A 25,492-nucleotide genomic window follows, 5' to 3' on the forward strand; every position below is an offset into this window, starting at 1 on the left:
GTACAGCAGTTTTTCATTTTCAAAAAATATAGGTCAACCTTTTTTTCTTTACTTTTCTTTTTGGGGGAGGGGGGATGGAGGCGAGCAGCTCTTCAGACAATGTGATGGGATGCATTTATTGCTCATTTTATCTGCAGTGAACCTTATCCCTCTTGGCCACTGCTTCTAAACTGGGAGGCTATCTTTAAGTGTATTGTCCAGAGTGCATCATTATTTTTTCATTCCCAATTGTCTTCCTACATGTCATCCATCTTGGACTAGTAAAGCAATTAATCATAATACATATATAAAATACTATTCCAAGATGGTTGCTCACTGCTTTTTTTCTAACACACGCAAATGACCACCACATATGTACGGTAGCATTTGTGTGTATTTTTCTATTGTTATTCTTGTACTTTACATTGCATTTTGAGTGGAGTCAGTGGGTGGATGAATGGATACATGAGTGCAAGGATGAGTGACAACGTGCAGGTATGATGAGGTACTAAGTCTCCACAATTCACCACTAAACAAAGGCACACTTTCAGGTATAAGTCAGCCCTATTGGCATCACTAATGCTCGTTTAGATCTGAAGATTTAGTCGAGGGAATCCTTGTGTCAGTGACAAAAAACTTCAATTATGTACGATTGAGTTGGCATAACTTATTGTAGAATATTCTGAATGCAATATATACATATTTCAAATTATTTGTTTGCAATATGTTTTGTATAGAACAATTGCCAAAAATCTGTAATATGAACAATCATTATTCAAATATATGCCTCAATTCAAAATGAGTTTTGACTTTGATCTCCCACTTTCTAAGTGAGAACCTATATTCACTTGTTGCAGATGGAAAACACATTATGTATGTGGGTACTAAATGGAGCTGGAAAATTAAATACAGTCAGCACACAAACATCACTGCCATAAATACTACAGAAAGCTCCGCAAGTTGGGAGACTAATGGGGTCATTTAGAGTACGGTTTTAAGTTTATCTTTGGTCTGAGAGCACTTTTTCGCATTTTATACTGACATGGGAATTACATTTTTATTTAAAAGAAAGAAAGCTGGCTATTTTGCATGATGTTTGTTAACTTATTACAAACCCCAAAAGTCAGGATTTGTTTTGGGAAATTAAAAAGCATCAATGTCTCTGATGCTGCAGGAGTTTTCTCCTAGTAGAATGTAGGATATTTTTCATTTTTCCTGACATACTCTACATCTGTGAGTGGCCTGAAAAAATCAAAAGGGACTTCGGCAAATGTCATATAGACACGTTTTAAAAGCCTACGTTTCAAAGATCCCCCACAACTGCAATAAGGAGCAGAGCTGCTATATATCAGTTGCAAAAATAGGTGGGATGCTGAGGAGGGGAAATGTCTGAAGAGTTTATTGTCCCTTCCCGGCTCCGCCATGGTCCAAGCAATAAGAATAGAAATTGGTTTGACATAATGGAATATATTGGCTGCAATTGCACTAATAAGATTCTGGAAAATGTCAGTGGGGGGGAACAGAAAAATGTATCAGTGGTGCAAGAACGAAATCCTGCAAAGTGAATTACAATGGGCAAAATGTGTTAGAAAAATGTGGGGACTGTCTGTAAGGATGTGAAAGTAAAGCTGGGTCTACAGAGCCTACAAATTAAAATCTCAAAGAGTGAGTTAAAGGTGCTAGATAAAGACATGCCCCATGAATACAACTACCATTATTTAAGTGGGAGAAAATAGGTACAATATATGTTAAAATCTTGGCAGAATAAAGAGAGATTTCCGTATGTGGATACATTTACCATATCAGTTGCTAAGAAGTGAATTATTAAGAATAAGGGTTGGAATCAATCCTTGTCAGATAAACGATATGGTAAAATTTAAATTGAATCAACCAGGAGGCTATTGCACTGAACACTGCAAATGCGATATGTTGCACATTTTGCTGGACTGTTTAAAGGTTAAAGTGACACTTTTTATGCCCAATATTTTTAAAAAATGGAATTAAGAACCGTGGGCGAGCTGCAATTTTTTTTACTGAAATGTGTATTATCGATATAGCATGTGCTACTGGGAGATTCGTAAGGGCAGTCAAAAAGTTATTATTGAATTTTAGTTAGAATGGTGTTTTAAGTAATGTGTTGGATTGTACTAGGTATTACACTCAAAAGTCTATTTCAATTAGAAGATGTATAGAAGATTTTATTGAATTAAATTTACTGATGGTTATTTATGTTTATTTAAAATGAATTACAAAGGAATTGCATTGTTATACAGTGTTATGGTTGTAAGTCGGTGTATTGTTTAAAGGCCTATGGTCTAAATAAACATATTTTTTGATTGATTCATTGACATCATGGTTGCAGATAGAAAACAGCTCACATAGTGTCAGAAAGCAAATACTAAACATGGCGTGCCTTCCAACACCATGATTTTGCATACCTTCACAAACACAGCAATTCAACTCACAGTTGATGCACCTTATTTGGGAGAAGCGTGGGGAAGTGCTGTGTTTGTGACGGGGAGCACTCAGCTATGCAAAACATGGTGTCAGGAGTGACGCTGTGCTAAGTATTTGCTTTCTGACACCATGCTTTGTATAGCTGGGTGCTCAAAACAATGAAGAATTATACAAATACACTGGAAACTTAAAAATGCGTTTAGTTTTGATGTGTGATCTTTGGTTTGGAAATCCTGTCCTAAATCACCGACCTACCTTTGCTATGTTTCTGTGACTCTATTCACAAGCATCAAAAACACACATTAAGTGAATGTTTCTGAAAATTGATGTGCTGTGCTTCTTTATCAGGAGGGTGGATAGTTCTATTCCACTTTCATTGGGGACAGTTTCTGGAAAGCCGGTGAGTAATGACAATTCCCACCATGAATATCTCCCAGTAAAGGCTGATTGCCCCATTACCAGAGAAGGAGAAGTGTGGCTCAATGGTTAGAGCAGCAGACCCTGATGCAGAGGTCTGGTCCGGGACCAGGGTTCAATTCCTGCCTCAGCAGGTCTTTGGCTCAATTTCCTCAGACCTGATAATTCTCGCCTTCATGCCTATTCTAATCATGGGTCCAACTCTGGGCAATAGCTTGGTTAATCTCCACAAGGGCCCAACAGCGCTAGGATGCCTGGCTGCACATTGGGGGTGCCCAGGAGTGGGCTCCTCACAGGGAAAAGTCAAGAAGGGTTCCACAGTGGTATGTGTACAAGTGCCGTAGAGACCCCATGTGGGGTGATTCGGGCACTATACAAGTACTACAACATGTACATTTACCAAGACAAAAGGCCTTACAGAGATCACATCAACATTGGATAAAAACAGCCACAAACATTGTTCTATCAATCAATTTTGAATCACACTGTGTCGTTTCTTAAGTGGGCATTTTTAAATTAAATGGAAGGTAATTGAAGGCATCCAATCCAATGACACAGTACTATGAATGATACATTGTTGAGATATATGCTGTGAGAATATTATGTACCTAACAGCATGATGTTATACAGTTGAGGGGAAAAAACATATGACTATTGCTACACATGTTAATGTTGTACCTTCAAGCTCTCCATGTATTTCTCCAAGAATTCTTTCGAGATATCTACATACTCAGTGGGCATTTCCGATGTATCATCTTTTGAATAGGATTCAGTTTTCACTGCTTCCATATACACTAACTTGCTTTCCTCCATGAGTTCCTTCATGCCCGGTTGCATTTTCTGTAAAGAAAAAGCTAACAATGTTAATTTTGCATTTTTTCCTGTCTGACATTTTTGACATTTCAATAGAGGGCCTCTGTTGAGACAAAAAAAACAAAATATAAAAACTGATGACGAAAACAATAGCAGTCTAAATTGGCTGAATTATGGGCTGCGTAAATCAGATTTTTAGAGGGAGGTGCTGCCAGGCACATTAATGCTGGTTTTCATACCGAAATGAGAACACCGAGACATTTAGGCAACAACATGAGGTAAGAAGGGCCCATATATTGTAAAGAACTTTATATAGAGGAAATATTTTTTTCTGCACACTATTTATGATTCTACTCAGGACTCTATGGGCACCAAAGTGGCACTGTAAATGGGGGCTTGTCCTTCCCAGAGTTATTGGGCTGGTCAAACGGTTGTGTGGCTGTGGTAGGAGCAAAGGTTTTATTTTAGGTTTCATAGGACCTCTAAATCCACCAGCAATCCATTAGGGGGAATCTGCAGGGCAAAAACGTGGTGAATTTGCTTTTATCGTAAGCCTTTTCAAAGATCATATTAATGTAGAAATCAATGGATAAGGCTTGGATTTCCTTCTGGTGGGCATACCTTGGGGACATTTTTCTTATCTATGAAAATAATCCCTGTCATAAAAATTGACCCCCCCAGAAGGCAATTCAACAGGCTCTACAAGAGTTTAGACTTTCAATTCATAAACTTTATTCGACAATTAAGTCATAAAAGCACTTAGACTTTCACTCTAGTTCCATTGCTTCTAAACAACAGTTATCTGTCGAATCGAAAATTACAAGCAATGTAGGAATATCAAATTCATTTTTGCTTCACCCAGAATTTCAACTGCTAAAAGCAGGAACATGTCATGTGCAGGTAAAACCAGGTCTAGTAATAGACAAAGAAAACATGCAGGAAGCGGGGCAGAGACCTTGATATCTGATGTTATTCCCAATTTAACAGGGGCAAACCCTAAAATTGATGTTATTTCTACATCCAAGATGGAGACAACCACTGTATGAAAAATTCCAAGTGCAGTAATTCTGATGCATGACTCCTCTATATTTTATAATCAGCCTTTAAGTATATAAGAAGTATATTAATGTCTACAGGCTCTTTCCCTTGACCTTTTCCATCTTGTCTACTTCATTATTCTTTGAGTTTCACATACTACTACATTTCTGGGATAGTGCCATGGAGGCCACATATCAGTATGTGGTGGTGGCTTCAGTGTTAAACTAATTTACGACTCCATTGCCTTTACACCCCTAGTTGTTTTTAGTATGCTGAGCGTGGGAGAGTGACCTCTTCCTTATAATATTGACTTAGGTAGGTTTAATATGATTATGACAATGCTGGTCACTGCATGGTGTATCATGTTTAGTGGCTATTACTAATCTTTGGACATAAAAATGTGCTTTCTGTAACCAAGGCGGCACAAAAGCAGAGCCAAGCGAGTTATGACGATGCTGAAGTCCTCTTCCGAGTTCAGGTTATTTCGACAGAAAAGAAACCCTCACACCATCCAATACATTTTACTGCAATGGCGGGAAAAGAACCTAATGTGCATCAAATATTTTTAACAACTTTGCTCGCTTTTATAAACTGCCACGCCTGCATTTCAAATTCCAATAATCTTTTGGCAGTACTGTGAAATTGCTGGAAACATTCTGCAACAAGTTTCTACAGTCAAAGAGAGGTGTACTCTGTAAGAGCATCGCTTCAGGGGAAATATGGGATGCAAGGACCTTTATGCAAACTTGTAAAATGCTTGCCTTTTTTGTATTTATCCTTAGGCACCATTTTGTCAGAAGAAATATTCAGTGCCCTGGATTCCTGAAACAGAAACTTGCGAGGAAGAAGCCGTCTTCTGAATTTACTATCCCACTTGCGACAGGTGCAATAGACATATAGAAGCACGTGTCATTAGTTTTCACTGGGAACCTAACTTAGATAATTATGGGCAGGCGTGAAATCTTTTTAACGAGACAAGACCTTATCGTTGTATTTATTTATACTGCACACAAAATAAAAACCTATCTTATCTAGTCACCAGTCAGCAGAAAAGCCATACTTTACGCGCTACGTAAAGAACATGCCATTCTATTGTGAGCAGAAAAAGTGTATTCCATAACCTAGGCTCAGGAATGGTGGAGCTTCGTTCCCCTCTGGTCTCCATTTCGATCGGCAGTGTCAGAAACATAAGGTCAGCAAACTTCGGCTTGCTGATGGACGGAAATATGATAATTTACCAAGTGACCACACCTGAAAAAGTCAATTATACTCAGAGTCTGAGGAAGGTGCAAACGTGTTTTGGTCCTAGTCCTGAGTGACTCCACAAGGAATGGCTATGGTAGCAGTGGCGTAGCCGTGACGGGTGGACAGCCCCAGGCACCATGAGTTTTGGGAGCGGGGCAGCCGCTTCCCCGCTCTTACCTGAGGCCGATGCAGCCACAAGAATCGCCAGCACCCCCTCAACACCCCCCGCTCTTACCTGCGGCCGATGAGGATCCATAAATTGCTAAATTGCCAGTACCCCCCGCTCTTCAATCAGGCCGGCAAGGGCGGCAAACGCAGGGCCTAGCTAGGCCGCTGTGTGGTAGTGGAAACTAAGCTTCCGAATTTAAGACCTTCTTAGGCCAGGATAAAACGCTTCATGATTTAGGCTCTCTTGCACTGCTTAAAAAGTCTTACAACTTCCTTAAATCTGGAAATCTGATTATTAAACGAGGCTCACTGTTAATAAAATTAAAATGTGTGCTGCTGTCCTTCCAAAAACTGGACAACAAGGCTGGCTCTCTGACTGACAGAAAAATACATTTTTCTGCAGGCACCTAATAGTATAGAATTCCAGGGGCGGCTCCGCCACAATTGCATCGCTCCACTGGCTCAGAGCCAGCAAGTGAAAAATAAAACAATCTTTGATCATTGTTTTATTTTTCGCTTACAGCTCTGAGCCAGCGCGTGTAGGGAGGGGCGGGCTGGACTATGGGAGGAGGGAGGAGGAGTGCTATGTGCACTTCTAAGAGCGCATGTGTGTTTGGCAGCAGTCTCAGGCTGGCTAAACATACATGTGTACTTAGGTTTCTCCAACCCAGCTGTAATAAACAGCCTGGCTGGAAAAACAGCACAGACTCCCTGTCCTGAGCGGAGCATCTTTTCAGCCCGCTCAGGTCAATCCCTGCGTTGCTCTCGTAGCGTGAGAGCAGCGCAGGGATTGCCCAGGGAGTGGGCCCCAGTGGATGCTGGGACCATGAAGAACATTGAGGCGACGCAGGAGGTGGCTGGCAGCTTAAGGTAAGTTCCTTTTCTTTTAAATTATTATCAATCCCCCACGCTACCACCCGCGCGTTACACCTCCCACGCTCCATCCACCCACCCACCACACTTGGTATGTGGTGGCCACCACTGTAGAATTCCATAGGTAAGCATGCTGGTCACCCTCTGTCCATTTCTTTTTTTAAAAAATAGGAGTAAAAATGATTCATGAGAGACAAAAAATATGTGGTTTTGGCAATGACAACTACTGTAAGCTTAGGCATGATTTAGTGAGAAGTCCATGCTTACTTTTTAGTAACCCTCACACATCTGCTTTTGTTGTACACCAAGCAAATACGCTACTGCCTAACCTCCCTCAGGAATCACAATATTCTGATACAGGAAGAGCTCCAACCCTGCCATACAAAGTCAAACTCTGTTACCAATATCACAAAGTTAGAAACCAGATATAATCTGCAGTACATAATGGCTGACACAAGTTAGTTTCCCTTTCCCTTTTATACTCAAGCATCGGGACTTTAAGCAGCTGCAGAAATGTTTCTCTAACAATGACTGCTAGACCCGGGATCCCTGGTTGGCTGAGGTAGGTACCTTAGACCAAATAGGGACTGGCGATTCCATGGCAGGGAAAGGAAGGACACCTTCTCAGATAGCCCCCACTCACCCCCTTGGTAGCTTGGCATGAGCAGCCAGGCTTATCTTCAAGCCAAATGTGTAAAGTATTTGCAACCACACTCACAGCAACCCAACGATGACCCCACAAATGGACTCCACACGAGTTTCATAAAAACAAGTATACATTTATATAAAAAGATATACGATAAGACCACACAATATAAATCCAACATATGCGTATTTGTAATATTCCTCCTGGCAAGTTGTTAGGCCAGCCACTAATCAGGTAGTTCGGTATGCAGGAATAATGCAATGCGCAATACACTAATCAGGTAGTTTGTTATGCAGAAATAATGCTACTTGTGTGGGTGGCACAATTAGTGCTGCTGGCCCACTAGTAGCATTTGCATTACCAGCCCTGGCACACATAGTGCACTTTACTAGGGACTTTACTAGTAAGGCAAACATACCAATCATGGACAACCAAGTACCATTACTCTTTACACAGGGAGCACTTGCACTTTGACACTGATTAGCAGTGGAAAATGTCCCAAGCATCTAAATTGGCAAAACCATTTCAGAAAAAAGGTCTAGGGGGGAAAGCAAAAGCAAAATGTTTAAGGATCTTTAGCCAAAAAGGGCCAAGACCAACAATGACCCATAAATGTGCCTTGTGTGGTTTTTGCCATAAGGACACAGAGGTGTGGAAGTTAAAGCAATACACGTCACTTCCCCTGTTTGCAGACACACAGTGAAATCAACAAACACAATAGACCCTGTGATTATGCTGTCCTTCGGTTGAAATAAATTAGTCAATCTGATCTGAAAATACTGGCCTTGTGCTGTAATCCTCTACCCTTAAAAATGACTTTTTACCAAACTCTTGCTAGCAAATAGCAGTCAGGACTCTGTTGTTTTAATCTGAGGTTACCTAACCTGGTATTTTTATATAGAAATGAGGCTTAAAGTTTGATAAAGGTTTCAATCTTTAAAAGGTAATTTATCATTAATTTCCCTGGGCTGTATTAATCAGTAATGGGTGAGATGAAATATTACTCTTCAAAATGATGAAAACATCATATTTTGGTTTTCCTATCCCTGGCACCTTCAGGTGTTTTTGCAATTCAGTTTGGAAGTTGCAAGGATTCTAAATGGTCTTTCTTCTCCAAGACCAATGCACAATGAATGTAACTTTCTTAGGAAACGTCTGTGGCTAAAATTATCTTTTTAAACTAATGAACTGGATTAATCTCTTTGCTTTTCCCACCATAAGTGTGACAGCTATGTGCAGATGTGGGTCCTGTGCTCACTGTGCTATAGACCACAAGCCTCATCTCACTGACGTGGCCCAACAAGGTGGAAACATGGCTGAGAGCTTATGCTCCCTTTCAGAAGGGTCGTGGTGTAACTATTAAGTGTGGACTGTCCCTTTTGAGGTGGATTAAGACTGATTTGCATAAGAGTGGCTCGTGTCTGCAGTGGCAGTAACTAACAAGCATTTGCAATGCAATAGGTCTCGCAGTTACAAGTGTTTAAGCTATTGGCATTGTTAATGACAATGCCTTTTACGTATGTTACAAACAACAATACATAAATAAAAGGCATTGTCATATACAATGCTAATAGCTCAAACTCTGGCAAATGTGAGACCGAGTGCATTGCAAATGCTTGGTACTAATTAGGATGATTAGTCATAGTCTAACAAGCATATCACAGAGGAACTGAATCACGAACAAAAATAAGTTCCAAGCGGCACGCCATATGAAATAAAGCTGTGCTGCGAGGCACAAATAAGAAAAAAGGGGGGGGTGGACGTCACACTAATAATGGGCTCAAAGTAACTAAGTATGTTTGAGCAAAAATGATTATTAAATATAAATAAATTAATTAATTATATGTATACACAACTCTTCCACTTGGGTATTTAGTTTAACCATGTTCTGACCTGCGCAGTGTGGAGGATCACAGATCCTTGCTTGCCCTCCTTCCCCTCGTCCATGGTCGGGCTGCGATCCTGAAGGTGATGAAGGCAGATCTTAGGCAGCTGGAGGAGCACAGACTGCAACTTGAGGAGTAGTGTCTGTTTGCTGCAGAGGCAGGGGGACAGTTTAACGAAGGCTGATAGCAGCCTGAATATGGAAAATAAAAACTAAAACACCTAGAAGCGGACACCGCGCCCAGTAAAAAAATAAATAAATAATGAAGCCACACGCAGGGCATGGATGAGGAAGGCAGGGGAATGCAACATGGAAGACCCCGCAGATGTCTTTAATTAACAGTGTCCGCTTCACAAACCATGAAGCGCAACATCCCCCAGCGCTTTTTTTCCTTTGCGGCCTAGTTCAAGCCGATGAAAAAAAGGGAACCCATCAAATCAAACTTTTTGGGGGCAGGAGGGAAAGTGGCGATTCCTGTTGACAAGGTGCCAGCTTTGGAAGGCTGAGGGTTCGGGTTTTCTAGCATGTCAGCGCCCCCTCCTCGCCGCCTCAGGACTGGTCAACCTCCCGCCATGCCAGGCCGGGCACCGAGGGTGGCTACCTTGCTGCTGCCCAGGTAGACGGAGATTATGTGCTCTTTGGTGAGTACACGCACTCATTCTTTTATTTGTAAAATGTTCCCAGATTGAGGGCCTACTGCCCCAACAGTGCAGAACATTTGGGAAAGCAGCTTCTATGAGCCTGGCAAGTAAGGCACTGCGTTAGTAAACACTAGAGTGATGTGGGCGTTCTTGGATTGTGCAGTGGGTGGTTATCAGAAAGGCTCTTGGAGACAAAGGACAACAAGAATATGTTACAAGGTGGGGGTTAGAGTAAATACAATGGCAATGTCAGCGCAAAAAAATGTAAAAATGCAAAGAAAATAGCAGAGTAAATGCATAATCCATTATTTTACGAAACTGATTTGTGATTTAAGCCCTTGGCGTGTGTTATCTGCAGGGGGCTGCGCAACTTAAGGGAAAGTCTTCGAAACATTACATCAAAGGAAATTCAAAATGATCAAATGCAGACAGTAGCAAAGTGCCTCAAAGAACGAAATCAATCACTAAACTGTTGGTCTCTGGGTAACCGCATCGCACTCCAAAACTAGTGCAAAAGGTGCGCAAGGACCTAACCTTTCCTTCCCCAGTGAAGAGTGGTTTGCAGCCTGCTCGATGTCCCGGCCGACGCACCTTGTGTGAGCTGCGTTTGCGTTACTCTTTTCCCTACAATGTCTCTAAGCACACCAAAGCCATCAAAGCAGCAGGCTAGAGCTTCCTGAAAACACCCACATGGACAAACGCTGTACGAAAGCGCTAGCTGCGGTGGTGGGACACAGCGGAAGCCTCTGAGAGAAGGGGGGCTCAAGCGTGATGCAAGGACACAACGCACGCATCACGAGCGTTGCGGGGCCTAAGGGAGACAGGACGGTCACCAACTCACCTTCCAAAGAAGCCCAACAGAAACCCAACATCAATAGATCTCGCGTACGAGCAGCGCATGCGCTAGGCGAGACCTAAAAAGGACATGGTCTGGAATATGATCTAGTGCAATGACTAGTGGATGAGGCTGAGTCAAGCACTCCATCATTGTTTTTTTTGTTTTTCTCAGTGAAATACCATAAGGGTGACAGATAGCCTAAACATGGGTCCTGCGCTCACTATGCCATATGCCGGAATCCAAATGAGGCCCAGCTTGGCAAAAACATGTGTTTTCTTTCAATGGGTGTGTCCCATCAGTACTGACTATACTGTTGTTGAGATTAATTTAGTTGTGGGTGAACATTTTTAGTAACAGTGCAGAAAATGATGGAATGAAATGTGTACTACAGTAATTACCAGTGGCTTAACTTGTTTCAAGCATTCCAGCCACCGCTTTTATATAATTCATTTAGGACCAAAACACAGCTAAACACCAGTAAGTACAAACAGGAGTCACATTTCACTCCAGTAGGTGGAAGGCCTTGAGAGTTTAGTTTCTTAGTCTGGACAATATAGGCTGTAATGGAGTTTCAGAGAAGCCCATCCTTTTGGAATATGAATAAACATTTGTTGGCTAAGGAAAACTTTGACAAGCTGTATACTTTGCCTAGGTAGGTTTATTATTTCAGGTTTTATTGCAAGTTAAATACCTACATTTTTAGATTGACAACTTATCTCTATAGCATTAATTTGGCCAAAACATTTGGAAATGTCAGACAAAGGAACCTTCACTCTCAAAGGTAGCAGTAAGAGGTACAACTCATTTACAGCTGCGAGAGGCACTGGAGTTGGTTTTACATTACATAAATCAGTTTTGATGTAGATATAAGGTCACAGAAAAAGATATTTGGGCTTTTGAAGCAATACACAGTTTTAACTCTTCAGAATGCAACTTTTTGCATTCTAGCCCCATTTCTGCAAGAATTTGTCATCGCAACCCCAGTCTGTCAAAATGGCTACCACAATTTTGCTGTGGCCCATCATGGTTCCTAAATGTGGGCAGGTAAAGGTGAAGCCATTTGAATTGATCTTTCCACAGACAAATAATCTGAATAACTAAACGAAGGTAGCATGAGGGTAAAGCAAAAAACAGAGACAGGCAGAATTCAAGGTGTCTGTGTTCTAAAATGTCCTCAAATTTTTCCTGGCAAAGGTTACAGCCCCCCAAAAATTGGAATGATAGTCCTTACTAATTATTAACTGATTTAAAAATGTCTATCCAATGAACTCCATGGACTACTGAGCCACAGGGGCCTGTGTCGATATAGGCAAGATATAACTATAAGGTACACGCAATACCAAACTATTCTAAACAATTGTTTTAAAATCCTTCAGTCTCACTTACTCTGATAATTCTATTCACCATTTCAAACGCTGAAAGCTGCTTAAAACTTTGTGTCTAGATATAGGCATAGGATTCAGTTAATACAAAGGTGCTCAAACCTGAGTTTCACGATAATCATAATTTGATGTCCAAATTTCATCCCCGGAAAACAAAAAGGTGATGAGAGGCTTGATTTTAACAAGCTAAGCCATTTACTCTGTGGTGCAGTCCACCCCATCATTACTTTGCCTACAATGCAACATCAGACAGGAACAAATCATACGCAAATCGGCCTTGGTTCGGTTCCAATGGGAACAGTCCAGCCTGATCTTTGCACCGAGTATTTTATTCCGTACAAAATTTCGCTAGGTAGCGCTTAGGGACATTTGCATGGGGAAAATACCTCAATTTCCAAGTCTGTACATTTCAGAATGGGCCAAAATTGGTGGTAAAACCCAATATTTCCCACATCCTATTCTACGATGAAAACCTCAAAATGAGGAGGAAATCCTACAATCAATTTAGAACCAGACTACATGGCTTTGGTATTATCACGGTGCAGTATTACCTTCAAAACAGACAAGGCAGCCAGAATGAGCCCCAATGTCACAAACAAAAAGCTGAATATTCTGTCAAAAGTATGAGGATTGAATCCTGGGTTAAAACCTGTCAGGGCGGATTAGGGCTTTTAGCCTTCTGAGTACCACAGAGTAATAGCATCACGTCATTCACAATATGGTAGATCTATATAAGTAACTTCTATGTAAAATGATGGTTATTATTAATAAACATGTAACTCAAATGATGCAATATAATTGAAAACAACATTGGAGTAATCTCACATTTTAAACTTCCCATTGAAACACCAACAAATTCCAATTTATAGAAATGAACTCAGCGGTCATGTTAGAGTCATGTTAGAGTACACATCCAACAGAAGACGAACATTTGGATTGGCAAACTTACAAATTTGTTTTTCTTTATGATTTTTTCCCATCTTCGGTTCACTTTTTTCAGTTCATTGTATATTTGTGCTCCCACCTGCTTATTGCTGACTTTAATCAGATCCTGTCCAGCGGTATTAATAGAGCTGAGTATCTCACTCCATTTTGAGAGGCTCTCCGGTGGAATCTATGATTAAAGGTGAAAACATTTTAGCTTTAAATGCCAAAAATAACTGCCTGAGTCCCAAACCCAGCCCTGGAATTTGTTAGTTTTTGTATAGTCAATTGTCAGCAACATCCTATTTACTACTAAAAAAGACTGGCAAAGCCAAAAAGTAAAGCCTTTAAACTGCAAATGTAAGTCTTTTTGGCTTTGCCAAAGCTTGCTTATTTGTAGTTACTATCTATCGCAATGGGCATATATTTTAGAACGATAGAATAAAAAAAATGAAGTGAGCAGTAACACAAAAATTGAAACGAGTGGTTTAGCAGCACTTCGAAGTGGTTGAGCCCTCAAAAATAAAACGTAAACTACCCGAAGAGGAATACGAGTGGAGTGGTACATGATCTGAAAAAAATCACAAAGGTTAATCTTAACAAAGTGATCTCAGAAATAGACCCGTCAGTGAAAAAATGGTAATACTTACCTCTGGTGGTCTATGGAAGTGTAAATCTGATTCAAATGGACCTCTACAAGTTCACTTTCTAATATGATGATATATCATTATGTTTGGCAAAGAAAATCATTGAAATGATAGGGAAAGATTAGACGCTTTATATGGGCTTCAAAAGGAATCAGAATCTCCTGGAATAAACTTAGAAGGAGAAGGGACAGATCTGCAATATTATTGTTGGGCGTTCCAGTTCAAAACCTGCAAAATGATGATAGCGGATCCTGATCATACAATAATATAAAATATGTGGAAGTGCCTTCTTATGTAAGTTTGGAGCACCTAAATGTTTTAAGAAAGCATACTTACAGGTACTTCAAGCTGCTGCCAAACATTGGCATGATATTAGGTCCACACAGGTATCGCTTACTAAAGCAAGCTGGCACCAATTTGGGACTGCCAAGGTACAATGGACTGTATTAGAGATCAGGTAACTATTTCTTTAAAGCAAGCAAGCATTCATAAATGGGGACATTTGATGGAAGGGGATGAGTTGATGTATTGGGGCTGCCTGACTGAAAAAACAAGCAGCAACATTTCTAGATATAAAAACTATCAGTTGCTTGACCAGGATGTCAAAGAGGCGATAGATCAAAAGGAAGAAGAAAGTTCCATGGTGGTATTGGAAACTATTGGAAGCTGCAGAACAAAACAAGCATTGAAAATGCAATAGGGCTCGCTTTTGATTAAGTTAAAGCCATTTGCTTTGCTAATGGTATTGTATAGCAAAGCAAATGGCTTTAACTTAATGAAAGGCGAGACCCATTGCATTTTTTTTAATAATAAAATAACATGAACGTGGTATGCTTTTGGACTGCGCAAGGTTAGATTTGCAGTCGGATTTCGTACTAGGGATTGTGTCCTAGCTTTTGTAAAGTTCTACAAGTATTTTAGAAAGCTCAGCCGGCTAGAGGGTGCCACCTGCCAGCCAGATGCGTAATTTCTCTGTACCGGGTCCTTCACCAGTGTCTCTGGTCCTTTATTTGACAAAGCCGTAGCAAGAGTGCCACGGCCGGGCCCTGGTGCACACAAGAAATATGCCCATCCCCACGCCTGCCCAGTTAGTAAAATACAGCAAATGGCCCCCCCACTAGCCCTAAGCTGTGGTGCCACTGCACCTGCTGCACTATTGATAGCTCTGCCTCTGCTGTAGATAGTGAGCCAGTGAAACAGGAGAAATTATGCACGTCAGACTGCGACGTAGGTTTTCCGTTTCACTAAATGCCATAGGTTCCAAATTGAGGGTTCCAAGCAGACCATACAAGACTGGGCTTGGGTCCTGCATGTGTGGGTGCACATTGCCTGGAGTACAGCTTGTGGGGCCATCATTCTTAGACAGGAATAGTTCAGGCTTCCCGCGTCGCCTCCATTGGACTGTAGCAGGTGGCACAGTAAGGGAGACAAACCTGCAGAAGCAGAGTAATTCCTCGATGGTCGGGTGCGCAACAAGAAGAGCGGGCCGGAGTCAAAACTACACATGGACATGCACGCCTCTGTGCCCTGCTGAGCTTGAAGGGGCCCAGCACAGTCCGCCCTTCTCCCATCACAAGCCCATCAAAATTCGATTGTTGCGGTGATCACAGCGTGCTGAGCGCTGCATCTTCCGTGCGCCTCTTTATTGAGTCAGAAACAGATAAAAGACGCCGGTGCATGGAGTTAGTGAACACGCGTCTGTGCTGATGTGCTGTGAGGGCTTTCCCTTCCTTTCATGTACAGTGAATGCACGCGCCTGGTGCATGTCTGAACGGAGGAAGCGCCCACTGGAATAGAGAGTTGGTGTCCTTCTTTCTGTTACTTGTGCAGGGTGTGCTCAGGATTACACTGAGAGTGGTGGTACCTGCACCACAGTGAGATCTTGCATGGTGCAGGGGTGTGATGCGCACACACACACTAACTAAGAGAATGACGTTGTTGAGATCCCATAGGATGCCACAGGAGCAGAGATTCTTATAATTACATCATGGTGAGTTTTCTCCTTCTTTACACTGACGTCACTGAGACTTGTGTTCCACCGCCCCCTTCACTAGTGTATTCTTCATAATCTGTGAGAAGGAGGCGCAACGCCCGCCCGTCCTGCACTGTCTGCTAGGCGGCATTATTAGAGAACCCCAGCAGGGAATACACTGTCACCACCCATCCAGAAGCCAGGAGCAATTGCCGTTCCTGAAGCACAATGTCATTTCGAGATCTTCGAAGTAAGCACGGCGTGTTCTCGTTCGCTCAAAATGTTTTAATTCGGTCGCTGGGTTTTGTGTCAGTGATGTAGCTAGCTGCGGGTGCCGCTGTCATGGGTACGAAGCTTGATCTCTGCCAGCTGTGTGTGATAGTGGTGTAGTACTGACACGGGCGGACGGCGAGAACATACTTTTTAAAAACAATAAAAACAGCCTGTGTACTGCCACCAGTAAAAGATCCAGTCCCGGTGGGCGGGGCCAAAAGTGGACAGGGCGGCAACAAAGAGGGACTAAAAAGCCTCCTCAACAATAGAATGCCAGCGTTTAGCCTAAGCTATGATGCAAGCCAATGGGAAGAGGGGGGGACGACTTCAAGTCCCCTTCCTCAACCGTATTGATTTCAAGAAGCTCTTGAATGCCGAGAGCAGCGCATGCACACTGCTTTCCCCAGCCAAGACCTGAAAATCCCCACTGTGTGTATGGGATGGATACTCCTAAGGAGTAGCAAGAAGATTTATGGCAAGTATCTTCTAACACTTTATATGCCACCGTTAAACCAGCTCCTATATATATATATATATATATATATATATATATATATATATATATATATATATATATATATATATATACTAAATTTTAACAGTAAAAGCCCTGGAGGCCTGAATAACCCAGAGGATCTACACACGAACCCGCAAATCCTTCTCTAGGCCTTGCCTTCTAACAATGAATTACTGATATGTATCTATACCTTTTTAGAAGAAACATAGATAGTATATTTTCTTCGCTCTTGCCCAAATAACAATCCTTCGAAAGACTTTTTAGAGCTGTCCCTTCTCCAAATCAAAGAATATTTTTGATTTTTAAACAATTTATGTTTTTCACGTCATGCACTTTCATTCACGGGAATAGGGTTTTTTCACTTTTTATAACGAAACATTTGTGGGTATTAGCACTATGTGAAATTTGTATTGAGAGTTGAAACATGCATTCATGCAGTTATCACAGGCAAAATGTCATATTTGGAATGTATTGCATTACTTGATTCACTGATGTTTATGAGAAACCATGCTAATGAAAATTATTGACATGATGTATTTAAAGCTCCCCGTACCAATGGAGATTTTAGATATTTATAAAGATTGAATTTATTTTTTCTATTTTTATAACGCATTTATTTAAAATGTATAGTATATGATTATTTAAAATGCAATATCTATGAAAGTGAATCTACTTATGACAAATTGAGTACATCAGAAGTATATGTTTCAATCATAATTCCACATTCTTAAAAACAATGATTGTTGGAATGGTACCAAAATGTTTCGTTTATGTCTATTCATCACTTTAATCACGTGTAACTAGTGCTGCTTTATAACTGGTCCACAATTGAATTAGCGTTGTCATGTGATCAAGCCACTGCGGTGGTGAAACGCGTAATGGCCGACAAGGAATAAACTTGAAGTTTTGCACTAATTCTGGGTCCGTGTCTGCTTACCGAAGGAGACAGAAGGTGGTGTTGAAGCAGCAATCCTGATATATATATATATATATATATATATATATGCCAAACAGCTCCCAATTTCACCGTAAAGACGGATAACAACCAGGACACGGACCACACGGCAATTTTTCTAAATTAAGGTGCTTTATTCTCCCATCAGACAGACAAAATATATATATATATTAAGGCCCAGGTATGACCCAATTCAATGCCTGAATGAGCAAGGTCAGATAGACGCATGGTTGGGCAGAAAAGAACTTGTGGAAAAGCCAGATCAAAAGCGCACATAAACTTTACTCTCCTCTGTGTATCTGGGTAATACAAAGCCTTAAACATTAAAAAAAAAATACTAAATAGAGAGTGATTGGGAGGAAGAGGAAACAAAGGATTAGAAGGGGTGGAAAGTGGCAACAAAACTGTATGGAGCTACCATTATCGTGATTCCATCTGCAAAATTACATGGGATGATGACAACGTTGATGGTCAGCCTTTTTAAACACTGCCTAAAGGTAGCTGAACCACTGTCTCTAAAGGCCGTACAGGTCTGCCCAAAATTAATGTTAGTGTTTTGTGTTGTGTGACAACAAGCTCTCACCAGATAGCTTAAGTTGTCTGTAGGGGAGACCTACAAAGTGCAGTTTATAGCACCAGTTCTCTTTTAACTTCTACAAATGTAGTTTGTAAAATGTTTAATCCGGAAAAACATTACTTTAGTGAGACATCACCTTTTAAAACCAGAGGGTCATGTACCTTTGTTGGATTTTCTCTCCCTATGCCGTCCAACCATGGCTTCAGTAGGTGGATGTTCTCTGTATATGTTGCCCAAGTTGACAGAATCTCCTCCAATGATGTCCTTGCATCATGAATAGATTTGGTGCACGATAACACCTCAGATTCCAACGTTTTAAATGATTTGTCAAGAAGCTCAAAGGATTCATCTACAAGGAGAGAAAAAGAAAGGTCTGTAAGCAAAGAATAAAGATAAATAGATCAGTCTGTAAGGAAAGTATTAAGGAGTGATACAGGTACCAAATTTCTTGCGACAAAGAACTGATAACACTTTTCGAATAGGAGGCTCATACTATTTTAGATGACTTACTTTATATTGTTTTTTGTACCTTTCAAATCATTCGCTCCCCATGCCCTAATATAGTGTGCTCTGACACAATAAGAAGGACTGGGAGGAAGGTGGTAGGGAATACTATGTTGTCAGATAAGAGCATGAGGAAGTTATTTTGTTCTGTTGATAGGGGGACACCACAAACAAGTTTTTCTGGAGGAACTTTTTGAAGTCTTTGAATCAAAGGTAGAGAAAAACTGTGAGAATATGTAAGATTTCTACACGCACACGCATATATTCTGTCCCTGCCTAGGGTTACAATTCAGTGCTGATTGCTTCGGAGCCAGTTACACCATAAATCACCCACACAGTAAAGAAAATCACCACACAATATATTTCCATGAATGTTCCCATACAGAAGGCTGGTGTTACATCTGTTCATGGTCCTTTATGAGACCCTGTTGACTTTGCTCAGTAGGAAGAGCCACTAGAAGAGTACAATCATGCATGATGTCAATTATTCACAAAGTAAGCCAGTTTAACACAGGTTCTCAGACAGAGTTTCAAGCAAATTTGGTTGAATTCTTTTCCAAGCAAATGTACACCATGCATTCACATGATTATGCTCTCTAGTTCAAGAATTCACAAATGAACAATATTACCTACACATGCATAGGATTTACACTTCACTTCACTGACCCACTTCTGCCATCTTCCTGTTTGTCTGGACAAAAAATAGACCAGTGCAACCTTTTCTTAGTTTCTTAGGCAAAGTGTGGATGAAGACCAGGGTGTCTCCTATATGTCATCCCCTTTTGCAGTCCTATTCGGAACACATTAAAGCCTAGGGCCAGAACTCCTGTATCTGGCACCTTCCACATCACAAGAGCACTTCCATAATATACTTGCTCACCTCCTCCATAGCCAATACCACGGCCATCTCCCATATGCTCACACACAAACACAGGCACACTGCAACCATGAATTGCCGGTACACACACCAGCAGCCAAAACAAACACAATAATATCCCATTCATCACCACCCATGCCAAATTCACAGAACACAGGAGCCAACTCATACACATCAGCACACTCAGCAATCTCTCACAAAGCCAATACAACTGATCTAATGTCACCAATAAACTCAATACAATTTTTATTACAGAAATCCTCAACAAAGCCTCCAAAAGCAGTGTTGTGCTCTTTAACAAGATCAAGCACTGGGCAAACCCACAAAAATCACCAAAGTTGCCTAATTCAAGGAAAAAGTGCCCAGCAATCACCAGGTTCTCCAGTACAAGACAGGCAAGATATGACAGCTCACCTACTCCTGAAATCCCCACAATAAGTCCACAAGTCGACATAAACAAATGGTCTACCTTTTACACACTTCAAGCAGCAGATCAAACTAGCCTGGCTGATATGGGGTGTTACTCCGAAATCAGTCCACGGATGCTTGTTTCTGGTCCAGAGAAGACCTGGCTTGCAGTTCGGGTGGAATGTTCCCGTGAGGCACTGAGACAAGACTGATTTGCATACAGCTGGGTCTGAACTGGGGTGGCAAAGTGAGCTAAAGAACAATGATGGATTCAACCCAGATCTGTGACTGGGGGTAAATGTCTGAAAAGTTTCAGCGCTCCGCCCATCATCTCTTTGTGTTTGCTTTGTTCGCCCCGGGGGCCCTGAAGGCAACTTTAAATAAAATATCACATCAATTCTGAAGGGGTTATCAGGAGAAATACCAACACTGCGTATTGAAGATTATCAATACATAACTTCTGGAAGTCACCTTTATTGATGCTCTCAAGACCAAGCAGATTCTACCCCACCTCAAGAAACAAAACCAGATACTAATCCACCCAATTACAGATCTGTCATTCACTGCTAAGATCACTGAGAATGGCAGTATGAAATCAGCTTCATGATAAGATTAATATCAATGTCCTCGTGTAGGGCATCCAGTCTGACATTAGGCCACATTGCAGCACAGGGACAGCAAACATTGAAGTGATTACGTTTGTTCCCCAAATTGGGCTTTGACGGCATTGGTCTGCAGAGGTTTGTCATACCATGGAATAGTCAAATTTATGGACATTCCAAAACCCTATTGACACCAACGTAGTGCAGGTAATGTTAATTGATCAAAGTGATGTGGTAACTTTTTTTAACATAGATATTTATGCAGCTATTAATGACAGAAATTAAAAATGTATAGCTTGTATTTCACTGGATAGTTTCTAGCTGAATTTTCAGAAGCCTGTATTCATATTGAAAAGCTTGTAATATTATTAAAAGGTGCTTTGAGCCTGCCACCCTTTTGATCAATGCTCACACGTTCTGAAACACAATCACTCTATACTCCATCACTCACACCCTGCAACCTGTCAGGCCTGGTTAGCAATGCTCTGCACACCTCCATCACTCACACTCTGAAAACTGTCAGGCACGGTTACCAATGCTCTACATACCAGCAGAAAATGTTCTATATCTACTCAACATACATTTCTTTTCTCCTATGTTGAACATTCTCTGAAAACCTGTACACCAAGACAGAAGAAAAAGTGCTTTTACAGTCTCTACTATGTGTTCTTCCAGTATTCTAGCTTGTGGCTATTATGTCGCTCTTTGTATACAACACACGTAAATCTCAAAGCCTTCCTAGTGATATATGGTGTTACTAGTGATATCTTTGACAATGTTATTGGTGATGTTGTCTGTGGCATCATGTGTAAGATTAAGAGCAGTGCATCGAGGGAGTATTAGTTAGCCATAACTGGCCAACTTCAGAGTATTTTTTCTTTTTTCTCAGCCATCATATCACTTTACATTCTTTTTTCATTACATTTCTGATTTTATAAAAACAAAATAAGTAAGTTTATTGTTTATGATAATAGAAACAATAACTTACCTCTACCAAAGTTTTTTTAGTGGTTTTGATTATATACTTCATAGAACTACCATGTTTATATATTTCACCCCACACAGCAGCTAACTCCCACTGCACTCAGCCTTTGGTCACGCAACAGGGCTTGGACACAGAGCCTAGCCTTTGGTCAGGAACCCAATGAGACCAACACAGCGGCAAGCACGCAGCTCAGGCACAGCACCAGCCCCCACCCTACTGAAGCCTACTGAACCAGTTGTCCATGGCCTTTGGAGCAGTGGACTACTACTTCTACCACCCTCATGTACATAGTGCTCACTGTGAATGTTTTTTAGCCATGCATAGTTACACAGTGATTTTAACCTTTAATTCAGGATTTGGAAAACCACCAACATTTTAATGGACCTGATTTTAGGTCTCTCAAACTAAGTCAGTGTGTACATCCAAGCAACAAAAAATTGCACTTATTTCATTTTTGAGAGCAGCATCTCTCCTTCACTGACCCACTTCTGTCATCTTCCTGTTCCCGTATGCTCTCTCCATGACACTTTTAACTGGAACTCAAGCTTCAGTACCTGGCCCCCTGTAAAGGATGCCACAACAGTACATTTCAGTTGGTGACCCACAACCAGACCTCTTAGTTCTAGGGAGACTGGCTTGTGTCTACGAGCGAACACCCATAAGATGATGGGAGAAATGGTTCCCTGGCCAATGGAGTTCCTTTACTTTTCAAACAGAGAAGAGCAGACTGTCTGGAAACTAGAGGTACAGATATACAAAAGTTCATAGATGATTCCTTAATTATTTATTAACTGTGTTTACGTAACGCAGACCTTGTCACATGGGCAGCTGAGTGTATTTTCACAAGTAACAATGAGATGGAGGAACAATGTTGGAACAGAACAGTAAAATAAATGTAAGTGTAGCTGTGCATAGAAGGGGGGTTTAGGGGGTTAGCCAAGTGCAGTGAGGTCTCCCCCCCCTCCCCGGCGCTTTGGGAGGGGCGGGGGCAGTCACTTGCTCCTCCATTTTGTCAATTTTGGGCTATATAGTTTGTAGCCCAAGGGTAGCCCAACATTTAAGTTTAACGTTACGAAGCTCCCATCCACCATTTTAGGTTTGGTGACTTGGTGGCTACGAGCACAGCAGTAGAAGGAAAATGTTTCCCTCCCTCCCATCCCCAATTTTAGGGTTTTTGTTTTTTTCCTTTTTTGTACATTTTGTTTTGGGAATTTGGCTTCTTCGTTGGGACAGGTGAGCAAGGGGTAGTCGTACTGTCGCTTTGAGCAGTTGCAGTGCGGGGATTTTTAAAGTTGGCCAGGGTTGGCAGAAGTTTTGGTTACCATTGAAGTTGGGTTCATGGACAGGAAAATGGTAGGTAGGTAATTTTGAGTTCCGTTGGAAAGGTTGGGTGATTTACTGTTATAGAGACGCAGGCATAGGATGTTGGTTAATAAATGTATATAATTTTACTGCAAACCATTGTAATGTTGTTTATATGGTAATGGCAGGGTGGGGGCATGTTAAGGGGATCGCAGGGGCGGGGTCAGATATTTTTGATATATAGTGAGGTTTAGTTTTGTAAGGCAGTTGCTAGGTATGTTTTCTGTAATGTGCACCTGTTTTAATAAAGCAGCCCTTTTCACACAACAAAATGTTTTTTGTCTGGTCTGCCCCCCTCCCTCCCAAATTAAATATATTATGAAAAGCGTAAGGGTGAGGGAGGAGGAAAGACGTGGAGTAGGAGGAAAAGAGTAGTCTTTAAATTGGATTCTGTAGAGATGAATGTTAGGTTTTACCGAAGGATGGGAGGTTGGCCTTAAGTCTATTGTTTTCGCATGGCTATTCCATAGTATCAGGGTAATATTGGCGAAAGCTGCATTGTGAATTTTACTTATAGTTTTTGGAATTTTTAAAAGTAGACGAGATCAATGTAATGCGGGAACTAGAGGTTTCTTAGGGCAGAACTCTACTGATTTATGGTGGTTTTTCAGTTCCACAAAGCCCTAAATTTAAATTACCTGCTTAGCCTGTGCTTATAGTACCTTGTTGTATTTGTCCCTGTTTCATCTTTTCGATCATGAAAACAGACGGATAAAGTTTCAATTATTTAAATGCATGAAAAATACACTTCTATCTAGATTTTTTAAAGCAATGAACGGACCTGGTATTGTAAACCTTCTTTAAATAATAAGGTATAGGCAAAAAGTAGTGTAAAATTAAGTAACAGTGCAACAAACCTTCTTTGTGTGATCGTGCTTAAACAGGTCTCGTTACTAAATGAAGTATTTTTACCTGAGGCTGCTGTGTTTAAATATGTGGAGTTCAGTTCCTTGAAGGTTTGAAAAGCAGCTTCTAGTTCACCTAGAAATTGGTTCTCCTCGATGAACTCCTGCAGAAATGGGAAAGAAATGGCTATCAGTACAAACAGAACAGATGCAATTGACCTAACAGTGTGGCCAGAAATATGCTACTAAACGTATTATCCCAGTAATAACTTCTCCAGCTTTTGTTTGCCCTGCAGTACTCCTAAAAATATTTATGCTAGAGTTTGGAAGGTGAATGAGCCATATAGATACTTTTGAAGTATTTATTTATCTTGTCACATTTGCTGCGAAAAGACAACAGTCAAATATCACGCTACATTTTTTGACAATAATTTTGCTTATTGGAAAACTGGAATTTTCTTTCAATTCTCTGAATCCAAAGTGAGAAGGATTGGTAAAAGTGATCTAGGTGACAATCTTGCTGGAGTGCAGGAGACTAAAGGAAAGGATGTACCATGTCATTTTTTCTAACAACCAACAAAAAATAAATATCAGGAAATTAACTATACACATATTTAGAATCATATCAGCAATTATGAAAGCACAAATGAAGCAATTTTTTATAACACTAAAAGTTGATGGAAACAAATATCGTATTAAATTCAAACCAAAGTTACTTTATTTGGTGATGCCGCAAATGATATTTATTAACTACGGTATAGTGAAGCCAGATCTATTTCCATTGAAATTTGAAATAGAAGGGGGTTCCCCAGGGCTAATGAATGATGTAGGCAGGAACAACGGGGAAAACACATATACAAAAAGAAAAGATCACCCTGCCAAAAAACGATAAATAGTGGTCCCAGGTGGGATCCAATTTTGATTAGGTGGGAGCAATATCAAGTGAGTACCTAGGACCAAAGAGGCAAATGGACCACAGTCAAATCAGTCTTTATAGAAAATATATATTTTTTATTTTTTTGATTTAGTGCAGTTAGTCATATTAGCAAGGTATTCAACAAATAGTAGATGCAAAAATTCATAAAATCATCAGTGCTGTTCATCATTTCATAGATGGAAGAGAATTCATAGATAAATACACATTTCTATTTGTATCGTTTTCCATTGAAATATCCATGTTCCCTTTGGAGCTGTATATGCAGGAGACTGTGCAGTTCTGTTTGAGCTTGCTTTGCTTTTGAATATTTTTGGTAGGATAAGAGAAGCAATCCATGCACTTGCATTAAGCTTTAATGTAGGTTAACCAGAACACATTAAAGAAGCAAGCCCGAATCCCAAAAAAATCAGGAATGTTCACCAAAAACCCAAATCGGGATTACAAATTGTGTGAAAAATCTGGCAATTTTCCCAATTGACGTTTTGCCATGAAAAATGTAGTGAGATGTAGGTGGGGGCAAATTGCTTGGAAAGAGTCAAAATATGTGAAAATCCATGTAAAAACTTAAATTCCTTCGAGGTGCAAAACTGAATATATAATAATGCAATATTCAGGAAATTCTGGGTACCGTGTTATTGGTTTTTACTGAGTGAGGTATCACTGGACCAGAAATTACAGTTCTCATAATGAGACTCAGAGGGTCTGATTATGATGTTGGTGGGGCC

The 25,492-nt window shown here is 40.7% G+C and overlaps 1 protein-coding gene across 1 annotated transcript in view; it reads right to left on the reverse strand.

Annotated features, from left to right (window-relative positions):
* Positions 1 to 25,492, reverse strand: part of SYNE2 (spectrin repeat containing nuclear envelope protein 2) — a 1,750,628-nt gene that overhangs the window by 1,494,899 nt on the left and 230,237 nt on the right. The window contains exons 15-18 of the mRNA XM_086937933.1: positions 23,898 to 23,994; positions 18,409 to 18,596; positions 13,332 to 13,496; positions 3,532 to 3,693 (exon numbers count right to left, since the gene is read on the reverse strand). Of these exons, the coding sequence (XP_086794059.1) occupies positions 3,532 to 3,693; positions 13,332 to 13,496; positions 18,409 to 18,596; positions 23,898 to 23,994 (612 nt within the window). The remainder of the gene's footprint in view (positions 1 to 3,531; positions 3,694 to 13,331; positions 13,497 to 18,408; positions 18,597 to 23,897; positions 23,995 to 25,492) is intronic.

This window comes from Lissotriton vulgaris, chromosome 9 (assembly GCF_964263255.1).
Source record: "Lissotriton vulgaris chromosome 9, aLisVul1.2, whole genome shotgun sequence".
Lineage (NCBI taxonomy): Eukaryota > Metazoa > Chordata > Amphibia > Caudata > Salamandridae > Lissotriton > Lissotriton vulgaris.